The sequence below is a fragment of the Loxodonta africana genome, chromosome 4, assembly GCF_030014295.1.
Source record: "Loxodonta africana isolate mLoxAfr1 chromosome 4, mLoxAfr1.hap2, whole genome shotgun sequence".
NCBI classification, from domain to species: domain Eukaryota; kingdom Metazoa; phylum Chordata; class Mammalia; order Proboscidea; family Elephantidae; genus Loxodonta; species Loxodonta africana.
The window spans coordinates 140,444,469-140,456,529 of NC_087345.1; the positions used below are offsets into that span (position 1 = coordinate 140,444,469).

Consider the following 12,061-nt stretch of genomic DNA (forward strand, 5'->3'; position numbering starts at 1 on the left):
AAAAGCACCGTGATGGGACGTGGATCTCTTCGGGAGTGTTTGACTAAGGTGAAACCAGACCTCAGGAGACCCTCTCACCACGCCATTGTGAAGGACTGCTCTTCTTCCCTGGGACCTCTCTACCTCCCCTAAACTCACATCATTTTTCAAGAAGGCAGTTGTATATTTCAGCCCTTCTGACCTTAAGATTGGTTTTTTATTAGATTGATGCAAAATTTCCCTTAAGTTAGGGCTTTGTAAAGAAGTTTTTAGAAGTTCTGTAATAGCAACAGTTTGTGGTCCTTACAGGTGGTCATGTTGATGTTTCCTAAAAGGATTTAATATCTGTTCCTATTCTGGGTCTTTCCCTTTAATACTTACTTCTCTGCCTTTTTTTTTTTTTTTTTGCTCCCATCGAGCTGCTCTCTCCCATGAACCTCACTCTGTGGAAGCTATGTTTTAGGTGGGGGACATGTTCTTGCCTTACTGTCATCTCTGCCATTGGCCTTACTCTGCTTTGCTTTTATTAGCATGTGTAGGTCCTTGGATTCTCCTGAAGACCAACTTGGTTCATTAGAAAGAGCTGATCTTCCTTTGGCTGGGTCTGGACTTCTGGAGAATAGGTGGAACTAAATTCTTCAGTCTTGGTCCAGGTTGAGCTCAAGCTGGGCTCCCAAAGAGAAGGTAGGAATGATGCGAGGATGCCCATTGAGACTTGGGGTGGTTGGTACCAGCCACCCTGAAATGTCTTTGGGAAGTGGCTTCTGGGACACTGGACTTGGTTTCTTGTTCCACCCAGTGGTGTTAGGAGGCAGGGACTGTTAGCCCAAAACTGAGATGTGCATTGACCTGGGGGAGGTGGGTGATAACCCGGCTGAACTGAGCTGGATCGTAAATAAGTTGCTGACTCTTTAGACTGCATCTGAAAGGTTCACCTTTCCAAAGCAGAAGGTCAGACTGGTTGGGTGTCACCACAGAAGCTGGGGCAGTAGTGCCCAGGCACACAGAGGCAGTAGGAGCAGGGGGAGCGAGGCTGAGATGGCTGAGGTGCCGCCACAGTCCTGGGCATTCTCCTGTGGACCCCAGAACAGAGAAGAGAGGGTAGTATTCATACTGATGGGGCGACCATCCCAGCCAGAGGGAGCAAGAGGTAAGGAGGGAGGCCTCTGGGACTACAAGGGGGCCAAGAGCATGGGGACAGACAGACATTCCAGAAAGTGGAGGAGGCACTGCCACCTTTCTTAGATGTCTGCCGTTTGGGGAAAAGTAAAGGCTGCACACCCAGCCTGAGGCCTGAGCGCAAGCCCTTTCTCTCTGCTACAGTGGCTGTGGGGTCAGCCTCTTAGAATGGCTTCTAAGAGCATCTTTGATGTGACTTATTTGTGGCAGCCACAACGAGCAAAGACTACAGTGTGTATAAAGCACTGGCTCAGGGCATGTGCTCAATGAATGGTCACCGGTATTATGCACATAGTGGCCTCCATTTGCTCAGAGCATTTGGAGCTATGTAGCAGGGATGAGGAAAACATGGAAACGCTGTGTTTTAAATCACCAAGGGCCCAAACCCTGGGAAATGTGACCCCCTCTGTGTAAAAGCACCCTTGGATTCTGGTTGATGTAATGGTTTGTATTGAATGACACGGGGGCCTAAATGTGAATGTGTGTATGAACATATTCCACTGAGATGTGTCTGCATATTTGAATTCACAATATACAGGTATCTCTGCAAGTGCACAGGCAGTCACATAGCTGAGCAGTGCCCCACTGGCAGAGAATTTGGGGATGAAGCTCAGTCTCCCGCTACCACCCCGAGATCCGCACCTCTGGGTGGAAGGCATGGCAGGAGTCTGGTCGCCGGCGCAGCTTCTGGGAGCGCATCCTGTCACACTTGACAGAGGCATTATGTGCAGAACTCTCTGTCAAGGTAAATCGCTCATGACCAGAGCTGACTCTGAAGGCTCTGGAGAGACCAGCTCTAGAGCTGGTGGGATCAGCTGCCTTGCAAGCAGCTTCAGAGGGCAAGAGGAGCACCGGGGACAAGGGGAAGGGGCTGGAGAACAAATAGTGATGCTTTGTGGGGATGTTGGTGGCGAGGGGGCTGAGGCCCCTCAGAATTTGAGCCCTTCAGTGAGGACGTCTGCACCCCCATTCCCCCTCCAGTCCATCCTAGGGGGTTGGAAGGATATATTTGACCTCTGTAGCCTCCTGCAGGACTGGTGGGAAGATGCTACAATCACACGTGGAGTCTGTCACCAGGAGGAGGAGGTTACTCTTGGGAATCTGTTGCATCACAAACATCCTGCAGCAAAAGAGAGAGGTGGGGTCATGGAGCTTCATGGCAGGCTTGGCAGCTACCCAGAAGGGCTTCTAGGGAAAGAATTGCTGGAGACTTCTATTCTATTATTTTTTATCTAGTATAGGGTTGAGGTGGCGGGGTACAGAGCAGAACCACGAAGCAGTCAGATCAGGGGCAGCTGTAGGAACCGTCCTGGGGAAAAACTCGGTCTTAGTGGCTTATTTTACCCACAAGCCTTTGCAATAGCACTGCTCCTTTCCTAGCCAGTTGAAGAACATGACAAAGTCCAAACTCAGGCACTTTTGAGAGTGAAAGGCGTTGTTGTTAATATACGCAGGGACAACAGGCACAACTCAGGACTGTCCCAAGCAAATAGGGATTTGTGATTATTCTTGCTCCGGGTGAGTGTAGGGTCGCTATAGGGTCGCTATGAATCGGAATCTACTGAGGGCACTGGGTTTGGTTTTTGGTTTTTGGGTGAGTGCGGTGGGGGCAGTCCCTGTGAGGAAGATGCAGTGCTCAGGCTTGGCCACAAGGTGGCACAGTGCTCCTGCACACAGCCCAGTAGAGGGAGCGGAGGGTTATACTCAAGACCTCGTGTATTAACCCAAAAAAACCAAACCCAGTGCCGCCTAGTCGATTACTACTCAGAGCGATCCTGGTGTATTGTGTAATAGTAATAGCTGCCACTTAGTGAGCGTTTGCTAAGGGCTGGGTAACACACATACACACATATATACATATAAATATGTATATATGTGCGCATGTAAATATTTAACCTTCACAACTGTATGTGAAGTTGGCATTTTGCCGATGAGAAAACTGAGGCTACAAGAGGTTAAATAACTTGCTCAAGATTACACAGTGAGGAAGTAGCAGAGCCAGTTTTTTTAAATCAAATCTGTCTACTCTAAAGTCCTTGCTTTACACCTTAGCGTTTACTTTATCCTCACCTAACAAGTCTTTGGGATAAGATCACAGATAACAATAGTCCCAAGAAAACCACCTCCCTGAGGTTAAAATCTCTCCCAGCATCACACACTAGTAAGAGATTGAACCAGGACCTGCCTAATGCCAAAGTCTGAAGCATTACACTACAAAATAATTTGCTTGAAGTCCCTGGTCAATGGCAAGTCTGGCTGAGGGAACACTCTGTAGGAAGCCATTCATTGCCTCCTGGCCCGTGACAACTTCCCGGGGCGGGGGAGGTCCGCCAGAGGTTTGGGAGCCTGAGGTCAGCAATAGAGAGCTTTCAGACAGGCCTCCCTGCCTACCTGGGCCAGGACTTGGCAGAGTTCATTGGATCTAGCGGCCTCTACCCAGGAGAGAGCCTGCCTGGGGCTCCTGCCTGAGCCTAGGCTGGTCCCACACGCAGGAGCCAGGCCTGGGGCTGAGATGCCGACTGTGGTCTGATAACGCTGTGAAGGGAGGCCTGGGGCTCCCCTCCAGCCCCACCCACTCTGCAGAACATCCTCAAGTTTTCATACTTCTCTGCGCAGGACGGAGCTGGATTTCTAAGGGAGAGCACACTTGTTTCGTTTCTCATTCTACTTGTGCCTTCAAACATCACCCGATGGAGTTGTAGCCCGCACCGCCTCTGACGGGGCTAGCGTGTAATCACGTGTGTCTACTGTGGGTATCCATAGTTTGGTTCTCTAGCTCCTCTCCCTAAGCTGGGAGTCTCTGGGTAGTGTAATGGTTAATGTGCTTGGATGCTAATTCAAAGGCTGGAGGTTCAAGTCCACCCAGAGGCACTTTGGAAGTAAGATCTGGCAATCTGCTTCTGAAAAATCAGCCAGTGAAAACCCTATAGAGCACAGTTCTACTCTGATACACATGGGGTCGCCATGAGTCAGAATTGACTCAATGGCAACTGGTTTTTTATCCCTGAAAAAACAAATCCATTGCCCTCGAGTCAATTCTGACTGGGTAAATGAGGCAAACACTGAAGGAGCCCCCAGAGAGGCTATGTAATTATTTTTTCTGTCTGGGGTGGCTTTGGGGCCTAGGGGTGGGGCCTATTGCAAGCATGACAAACCTTTTAATGTCTCCACCTGCCCTCTCCTTATACCCTCTGCCTCGGCCTGTGTTTCCTTCACTAAGAAAAATGAAAATAAATAAAGTCCTCTGGGAGTGTGACCTTCTGCTTAGAAGCATTGTCTACTTCCCTCGCCCTGGTCCCTGATGGTTACAAAGCCCCATTTAGACATCTCTCTTGCCAGGGAGGGGAGAGCGTGCCCTTGACCCGGGCTTGGCAGAGCTGCCCATGGAGGCTTACTTCTGGCAGGCCCCACAATCGATGATCCCGTTGGCCTCCTGGATGGCTGTCTGGTGCACAAACACAGGGTACTCCGTGTCGCAGGGCTGCAGCATATCCTGTTTCTTATGTTTGTGGGCTGCGGGCAGACAGAGGCACGGGTATGAGGAAGCAAGTTGCAGAGTTGGGAGGGGCCTTAGAAGTCATCCCCTGCTGGATCTTGGCTTGAACACTTCCGGGGCTGGGAAGCTCACTATACCCCTAGTCCATTTGCAAATTTGCTCAGTTGTTTGAAAGTTTTAGGGACAAGTAAAGGGGATGGGAAGAAGGGACGGGAAAAGGAAGCTAGAATAAAAGAAGCGGGGTGGTATCTCAGTTTGAAGGGTAGTAGGCTGGGTATCAGGGCTTCAGGCGCTGCTCAATAATCACACACCAGCCCTGTGACCTTGGAACAGTCTTTTCCTCTCTTTGGAAACCTGTATCCTCAATGTGTAAAGTCCCTGGCTGACACAAACAGGTAAACACTAGACTGGTAGGCAAAAGGCTGGCAGTGTGTATCCCCAAGAGGCGTCACAGAAGATAGGCCTGGCAACTTACTTCTAAAACGTCACAGCCTAGAAAACCCTATGGAACAGCTCTACTCTGCACATATGTATATAAATATGTATGTATGTACACATATATATGTACACATGGATTTGAAATGGGCTTCATGGCAACTAACTAACAACATCCTTAATGTAAGCTGGAGGAGGGCGTTGGAAGTGCACCATCTCGAAGACCCCTTCCAGCACTGGTATCTTGAGGGTATCAATGAGAGGAGAAGGGGTGGTTTGCGTGGAGACTTTAGCCCCCTAATCTTATCACACCTCCCATTCACTGTAGACAAGTAACATTTTCTGAGTTTAACTAACCAAGAAAAAAAAAAGAAACCATATCTGTTGCTGTCGAGTCGATTCTGACTCAGCAACCCTAGAGGACAGAGTAGAACTGCCCCATAGGATTTTCCAGGAGCAGTTGGTGGATTTGAACTGCCAACCTTTTGGTTAGCAGCTGAGCTCTTAACCACCGTACCACCAGGACTCCACACAGCTCTCAGACAAGCCCTGGCCCTGCCCCTGGCCCTGCCCCTGGCTAGGCCTAAGCTCTTCCTGTACAGCAGGTACACAGCAGAGCAGTGGGGACCCAGGACCAGACTGCCAGGCTGGGGGAGAGCTGGGCAGGTGCCAAGACCACCTAAGCCCAGGAGACTCCCTCCCAGCACTTCACACTCCTATGTGATGCGTTCTGCTTCATTAAGACAAGGACCAAAGATGGAGGGAACCAAACTCAGCAAGAGGAAAAGTATAGCCCCTGGAAACCCTGCTGTGGAGGACAAGTGTCTGCTCCTGCTGGCCAGCTCCCAGGCTGAAGGAACTCAGGAGTGGTTGTTGCAAAGAGCAGCACCACTTCGTGTAGAAAGCATCCCTATTTCATCAAAGCACTTTCCTTGCCTTTCATTTGTTCTCGTGGCATATCTGTGAAATAAGGAGGGCAGGTAGCATTGTCCCCATTTTTAGACCTGGTCATAGAGGCATAGATGTGACATTACTTTCTCAGGGTCACACAGGGGTTTAGTAGGAGAGCTGTAGGCTTCCCTAACTTCCACACCCAGAAACTTCTTTCCAGACCTTGAAACCAAGAGGAGAGGTCAGCCTATGGCAGAAAAGTCCTAATGAGAGGAAGAACCACAGCTCCTACCAAGGTCAAGTTGATCTCAGGGCAGCTTCCCTTCCTGGCTCCACTCCAGATCAGAGAGCAGCAGCTCTGGCCAAACCTATGGGAGCCCCAAGGCCAGCTCCTCTGCTTCCAGGCCAGTTACCCTGGCTTCCTGCACAGTGGGGCCCCTCAGATCAGGTGGTAAATTTATCACAGTAATAACTGTGATAACAATCACAGTGACGATACAATAAAGTGACTTTTCCAAGGTCACATGCTGGGGAGGGGCAGGCAGCACCTATACTCGAATCCAGAACCTTGGCCTCCAAGGCCAGGCTGTTTCTCTGAGGACACTGAGGACTGACCAGTCTGGGCCTGGACTGCTGGTCAGAGAGAGAAGCATGTCTAGGGAGCAGCTGCTCAGAAGAAGAAGAATTCTGAACAACAGATTGAGGGGAATCCTCTCAGCTTTTGCAAAAGAAATAAAATCATCTTCAAGATGCAACTGCCAACGGGTAGAGGGGAGAAGCAGTGCTTTGTCCCTCCACCCCACCCTGCCTCACTCTGCTGTTAGCCCTGTTTTCCGGTGCAGGGGGATGAGGGGCTTGTTCTTAAGTAGGTTGTGACACATGGTTCCTGGTTCCTGTCACAGATACCAAGTGACTGAACTGCCCCTCAGAGCTGTCCTGTGAAGACCATGGGGTGTGATTTCCAAAAGGAGTCTGGAAATGTGGCAGGAAATTGGACAGTCAAGAACAGGCCCTTGCAGCTCCCAATGCTTCCCCAACCCACCCTTGGCCAACCAGGGTCTCCTCAGTGGGTATTACTTACAGTGATGGAAAACAGTTTTGGCTGCCCAGGACATGAGACCCAGCACAGGGTGGACATGGCACAGGAAGGGCATGATGTCACAGGAGGTCAGGATGTCACAGGGTGATGATGTCACACGAAATGAGTGACGTCACACGAATCAGTGATGTCCCGGGATGACGTGGTATCACACAGAGAGGTGAGGGGAGCCAGGCGTGAGAGGAAAGTGGCGAGAGCAGAGCAGGCAGGATAAGATATGAGCAAGGAACCACCCCAGAGTCCCCACCCCTGTCAGCCACCCTAGTGCTTAAAGGTCTCAAACCACCTGACCAAGATGACACTGACATTAAACCCACCAGCCATGGAGGTGTACTCACCCTCGGCCCCACTGTCCGCATGCCAGGTGCCCCAGGCACTCCACTCCAGCAGGAACCTGTAGGATTCAGGACTGAATCTCGGAGGCCTTCTTGCCCTCCCCATCTTGGTCCCTGAGGAGCCTGGAGCGACAGAGCTCCTGGAGGGCCTTGGCCCACCCCTCTCTTCCTCCAGGTCACCCTCTTCCTGACTTGAGGGCTCCAGGGTAAGCAGAGAGGCCCCCACCCCAATACAGTGGAGGGAGGAGGGACCATGCATACATGGTCAGGTCCACCCAGGGACCTTGCCCTCCTTCCCTGGCATTGGTACCGGGTGTGGTGTCTGGACCTCAGGAAGATGGCATCCTCATGAACCACACCTGCATGTGTCTTCCCCGCCCCATCCCTGTCCCCAACCTCAGACCCCCTACTCACAGCAAGAGCTCATTCAGCAGCCACCTGGTAGCAGTCAGGAATGCAGGGATTGGCTGGAAGAGAGAGGAGACAACACCATTAACACTCAGGCCCAAGCACCTTCCCCTTGATCACAAAAGAGACTGGAGAGACTGCTGTGCAACCTGCTATAAGCAGCTGAGCAGCCCCTCCTGAGCCCACCACCTCCCAGCCCTTCCCCAACAAGGGAAGCATGGTAAAGCCAGTTATCTGGAAAATTCCTGGATTAGACAACAGGGGGTTAGACAATGCCCATCAGGAACACTGTTCAGATCCTCATCTTGATGAACCACTTACTGGAGTTTCTAACAGGCCTTCGAACCAGTTGGTTCCAGTTCAAACCCCTGCTGAGATGGCGAGACTACGTCTCACATACTTTGGACATGTTATCAGGAGGGATCAGTCCCTGGAGAAGGACATCATGCTTGGTAAAATGGAGGGACAGTGAGGAAGAGTAAGACCCTCAATGAGATGAATTGACATGGTGGCTTCAACAATGGGCTCAAACATAGCAACGATTGTGAGGATGGTGCAGGACCAGGCAGTGTTTCGTTCTGTTGTACATAGGGTTGCTATGAGTCCGAAACGACTCTAGGGCACCTAACAACAGGTTCCCTGCTGAGGATTTGCATTTCTAACAAATTCCCAGGAAGTCGTACGTAAGAATCACCTGGGGATCTTGTTAAACTGTAGATTCTGATTCAGTACATCTGAGGTGGAAATGCAAACTCTCAGGAGGGAACTTGTTAGAAATGCAAATTCTCAGCAGAGGTTCAAACCTGAACCCACCAGTTTGAAGGCCTGGTTTCTATGGTGGCAGCTGCTGAGGACCCTTGATGATTTGTGTGGTAGTGTTAGGGGTGAGGTAAAGTACATAGCAATGAGAGGGTCACAGCCTTATTCTGTCTGCCAGAGGTCCTGTTATTGCACAAGCTGCCAGAGCGATTCCCCTGAAGCCCCAAAGATAAATCCTACAGGCTTGGGGGTGGAAGCAGGGGCACAAGGCAGACATTGGAGAGAACTTTTTAGTCAGAGTCAAGAATGGGGCTCTGGGGTCAGACTGCCTGTGGCTGGGTGAGAACAGAGACCAGTGAGGTGGGCAGTGTTGGCTGGATAGGACACAAGTGGTGACCTCAGTCTAGGACAGGGCAGCAGACTTGCCATCTAGCAGAAGGAAGGGCTGGGTTGACACTCACGCTGGTCAGGGGCTGGGCCGCACTGTGGTGGTGATTCGGGGGCTTGCACATGGCCTGGTAGTCGTACATGGTCACTCTGAAAATCAGACACTGGATATGTGAGTCCAAGATCACCGCCATCCTGGGTCCTGCCCCAGGGGAAATTTGCTAGCAGTGTACTCATTCACTATGACTTATAACGGAGCTTGAGTTAGGGTGGAACAATCACCAGCAGCACGTGCTGAAAATTACATTTCTACACTTTGAGTGGTTTAAGGAAGTCAGTGGGTAGCAAATGGCTTCCTCTCAGCTCTCCTTCTAAGGTCTGAGCTGGGGGCAGGAGGACTCCCACAGCAATGCCCACATGACTTTCTGGCCCTCCCCCACCTCACGTCTGGTCCCTGACTCCAGAAAGGTTGCTTTTGGAGCTCTTTGGGGCTTTCATTGTGGGTTTTTGAGGTCAGGATCCTGAGATCCGTCTGAATGATTTAGCATCAGAGCTTCCCTTGGCTGTGTCTACTCAGACTGGGGGAAGCACATCCCACTTACTGGTTGAACACCCCCATGCTGAGCAGTTGGGTCATAAAAGCACCATCCACCTCCCCCAGAAATCTTCCTGTCTGTGAGGAAGAGAGAGAGAGATTGAGAGAGAGTAGGATGAAGCCTTCTAAATCTACCTCTCTACTCTGGGCTTGACCCTGGCTCTAGCTGGGCCTTTCCCTATAGATGCCAATCAAAACAATCCAAAATGAGTCCATTCCACCCACTCCCCTCTCCTTCAGCCTGCTCCTTCTGCCCTAGTCTCTATTTCAGCGCTTTTAAAACTGTAATTGCAATCCATCAGTTGGCTATGAAGGAGCCCTGGTGGCTTATGGTTAAGTGCCCAGAGGTTGGTGGTTTGAACCCACCCTGCGGCTCCATGGGAGAAAAACCAGGCAATCTGCTCCTGTAAAGATCACAGCCTAGAAAACCCTGTGGGGCAGCTCTACTCTGTCACAGGGTCGTTATGAATTGAAAATTGGTAGGACCTGACAACAGTTGGCTATGAAATCAATCTAGGGGTTACAATCAAGAGTTGTTTTTTTTTTTTTAATGGGTCTGTAAAACTTAAATTGTTATCTGTGTTCTATGTGTGTCTGTGCGTGTATGTACTGGGTCAGATGTAACATGTATTTCTGTGTGTCATGGTCAAGAAGGCCTCAAAAACATGGGTTATCTTACCAGTCAGCCAAACAGGTTTGAGAGCTCTGGAGTCGCCTTTGATTTCCCCTCCCCCCTCCCACTTCTCATCACCCCCCCATATCCAGTTAATCAGTGTGGCCTGTGGATTGGCCACTCACCTTTTCCAACTCCATGGACAGTGACTTCTCTAGACCCTTGTCCTTTCTCAGCAGCCACATCACCCTCCTAATGGCTCTCTCTCCCCAGTGATTGCTGCCAGGATATTCTTGGACTATTCACAAGCTCAGCTTGTGGGGAAGGGAGCTGGGAGCCCAAGTCAATGCTATGTCAGGTTCTCTAATAGGGGCCCTTCTTCAGCTCCTGGGCCTGGCCCCAGTGCCACCTCCCCAGGCCTTTGTTGACAGGAGCATGTCAGTTGTGCAGCAGGTTAGGCTGGAGGTGAGGGGAGATGGCTCAGAGGAGAAAATCAGATCAACAGATGGAGAGGCAAAGAGGAGGAGGAGAGTGGGGGCCAGGGAATGAGGGAGTGGGGACCCAGTGGACACGAGCAGAATCCCTGCTCCTGTGTAATTCCCTCCATGGAGACTAGGTTCTATGAAATTCCTAAAATAATGAAATTTACTATACTAGTAATGGAAAGAAGTGCATCCCTGGTGCAGGGGCTGAGGCCCACTTCAAGGAAGCTAATGATTGTGGGGAATCTGGCCTGGGGAGCCGAATGGACCCCAGGACCCTTCTTAAGGAACTGGAGATTTATTCCAGACAGGGATCCATCAGAATTCAGGGCTCCTGGGCACCTGATCAGCAATCAGAGAAATGGTAAGAATAATAACAAAAAACTAAGAGATGCAGTAACACATTGGGGTAGTAGCTCCAGTAATACCCCGTGGTTTCTAATGCTATACTCAGATTTATAATGTGTAAATAGAGGCCCACAGGCCTCTGACTGGGCCCAACCCTGGGATCAGGGGCGAAGTTAGGAAATGTCACTTTCCAAATGGGAATTCAATAAGAAGAAAGTCCTTACACCTACAGTGTGCTTTGGAAAATCTCACTTATAAAATTAAAATGTCAGGATGCAACCACTATGAAATGTAGGATAAAAATTGTAATCTCAGAACCTGACAGGTTAACGACAAAAGCAAACAGGAAAAAAAAAAAAAAAAAAAAGGAGTTGGAGACAAAGGCATTCAGACTTGGCAGAGGCTCTACTGTCTCTTTGCCTGGAATGTCCTGACTACCAAAAACAATTTTTTTGTTTGCACTTTTTATTTGCGAGACACTCAGTAGGGGAGTATGGTTCAAAAATGAATGAAATGGCCATTGACCAAGAGCTGGCAAAACAGTTTGGACAGACAGGAGCATGTAAACCATGAGCCAGAACAGTGTTTGATACCGTCACCTCCAGTAGAGGTATGAACAAGTGGGGGACCCATTTGTTCTGACTGGGAGGCCAGGAAAGGTTTCACTCAAGAGGGCATGGACAGAACAGGGAGGAAGCAGAGAGGAGTCAAGGGCATTCCAGGGAGAAAGTAGCAGGTGGGGAGGCCAGAGGCATCCAAGTCCTTCCTGTTCTTCAAGATGCAGCCTTAAAGCACTTATTCACCCAAGTTCTCCCCGATTCCTCCAACTTGACTGATCCCTCTCGGCTGGGGACCACTTTCTGCTACTGCAGTTACCACGTGTGCAACGTTCCCTATTACTGGACAGTGAGATCCCATAGGGCAGAATCCATCTCTCCGCCCCCAGAGCACTGCACTTATCTCATTCATGCTTGCAATTCAGGGCATATTTGCCGAAGGGCTGCGTAAGTCAGTGACAGAATGGATAAATGACCTGAGTATTCTGCTCCCTAGCA

The 12,061-nt window shown here is 50.2% G+C and overlaps 1 protein-coding gene across 1 annotated transcript; it reads right to left on the reverse strand.

Annotated features, from left to right (window-relative positions):
- Positions 1–449: 449 nt before the first annotated feature.
- On the reverse strand, positions 450–9,702 carry LOC135231262 (voltage-dependent calcium channel subunit alpha-2/delta-4-like). The gene is made up of 9 exons (XM_064284780.1): positions 9,571–9,702; positions 9,043–9,118; positions 7,829–7,881; positions 7,418–7,473; positions 7,062–7,082; positions 4,554–4,671; positions 2,166–2,278; positions 1,801–1,883; positions 450–1,052 (listed from the first exon to the last, which is right to left on the reverse strand). Exons 1-9 carry the CDS (start codon positions 9,603–9,605, stop codon positions 948–950), a joined length of 660 nt encoding a protein of 219 aa, XP_064140850.1. The 5' UTR covers positions 9,606–9,702; the 3' UTR covers positions 450–947.
- Positions 9,703–12,061: the final 2,359 nt, after the last annotated feature.

Coding starts and splice junctions, on each gene's coding strand:
- LOC135231262 (XM_064284780.1), bottom strand. CDS start 9,605: ATGACCCAACTGCTCAGCATGGGGGTGTTCAACCA. Junction 2,279..4,553: donor GATTGTGGGGCCTGCCAGAA/GTAAGCCTCCAT, acceptor CTTTTGCTGCAG/GATGTTTGTGATGCAACAGA. Junction 1,053..1,800: donor GCCATGCCTTCCACCCAGAG/GTGCGGATCTCG, acceptor TGGGGTCCACAG/GAGAATGCCCAGGACTGTGG.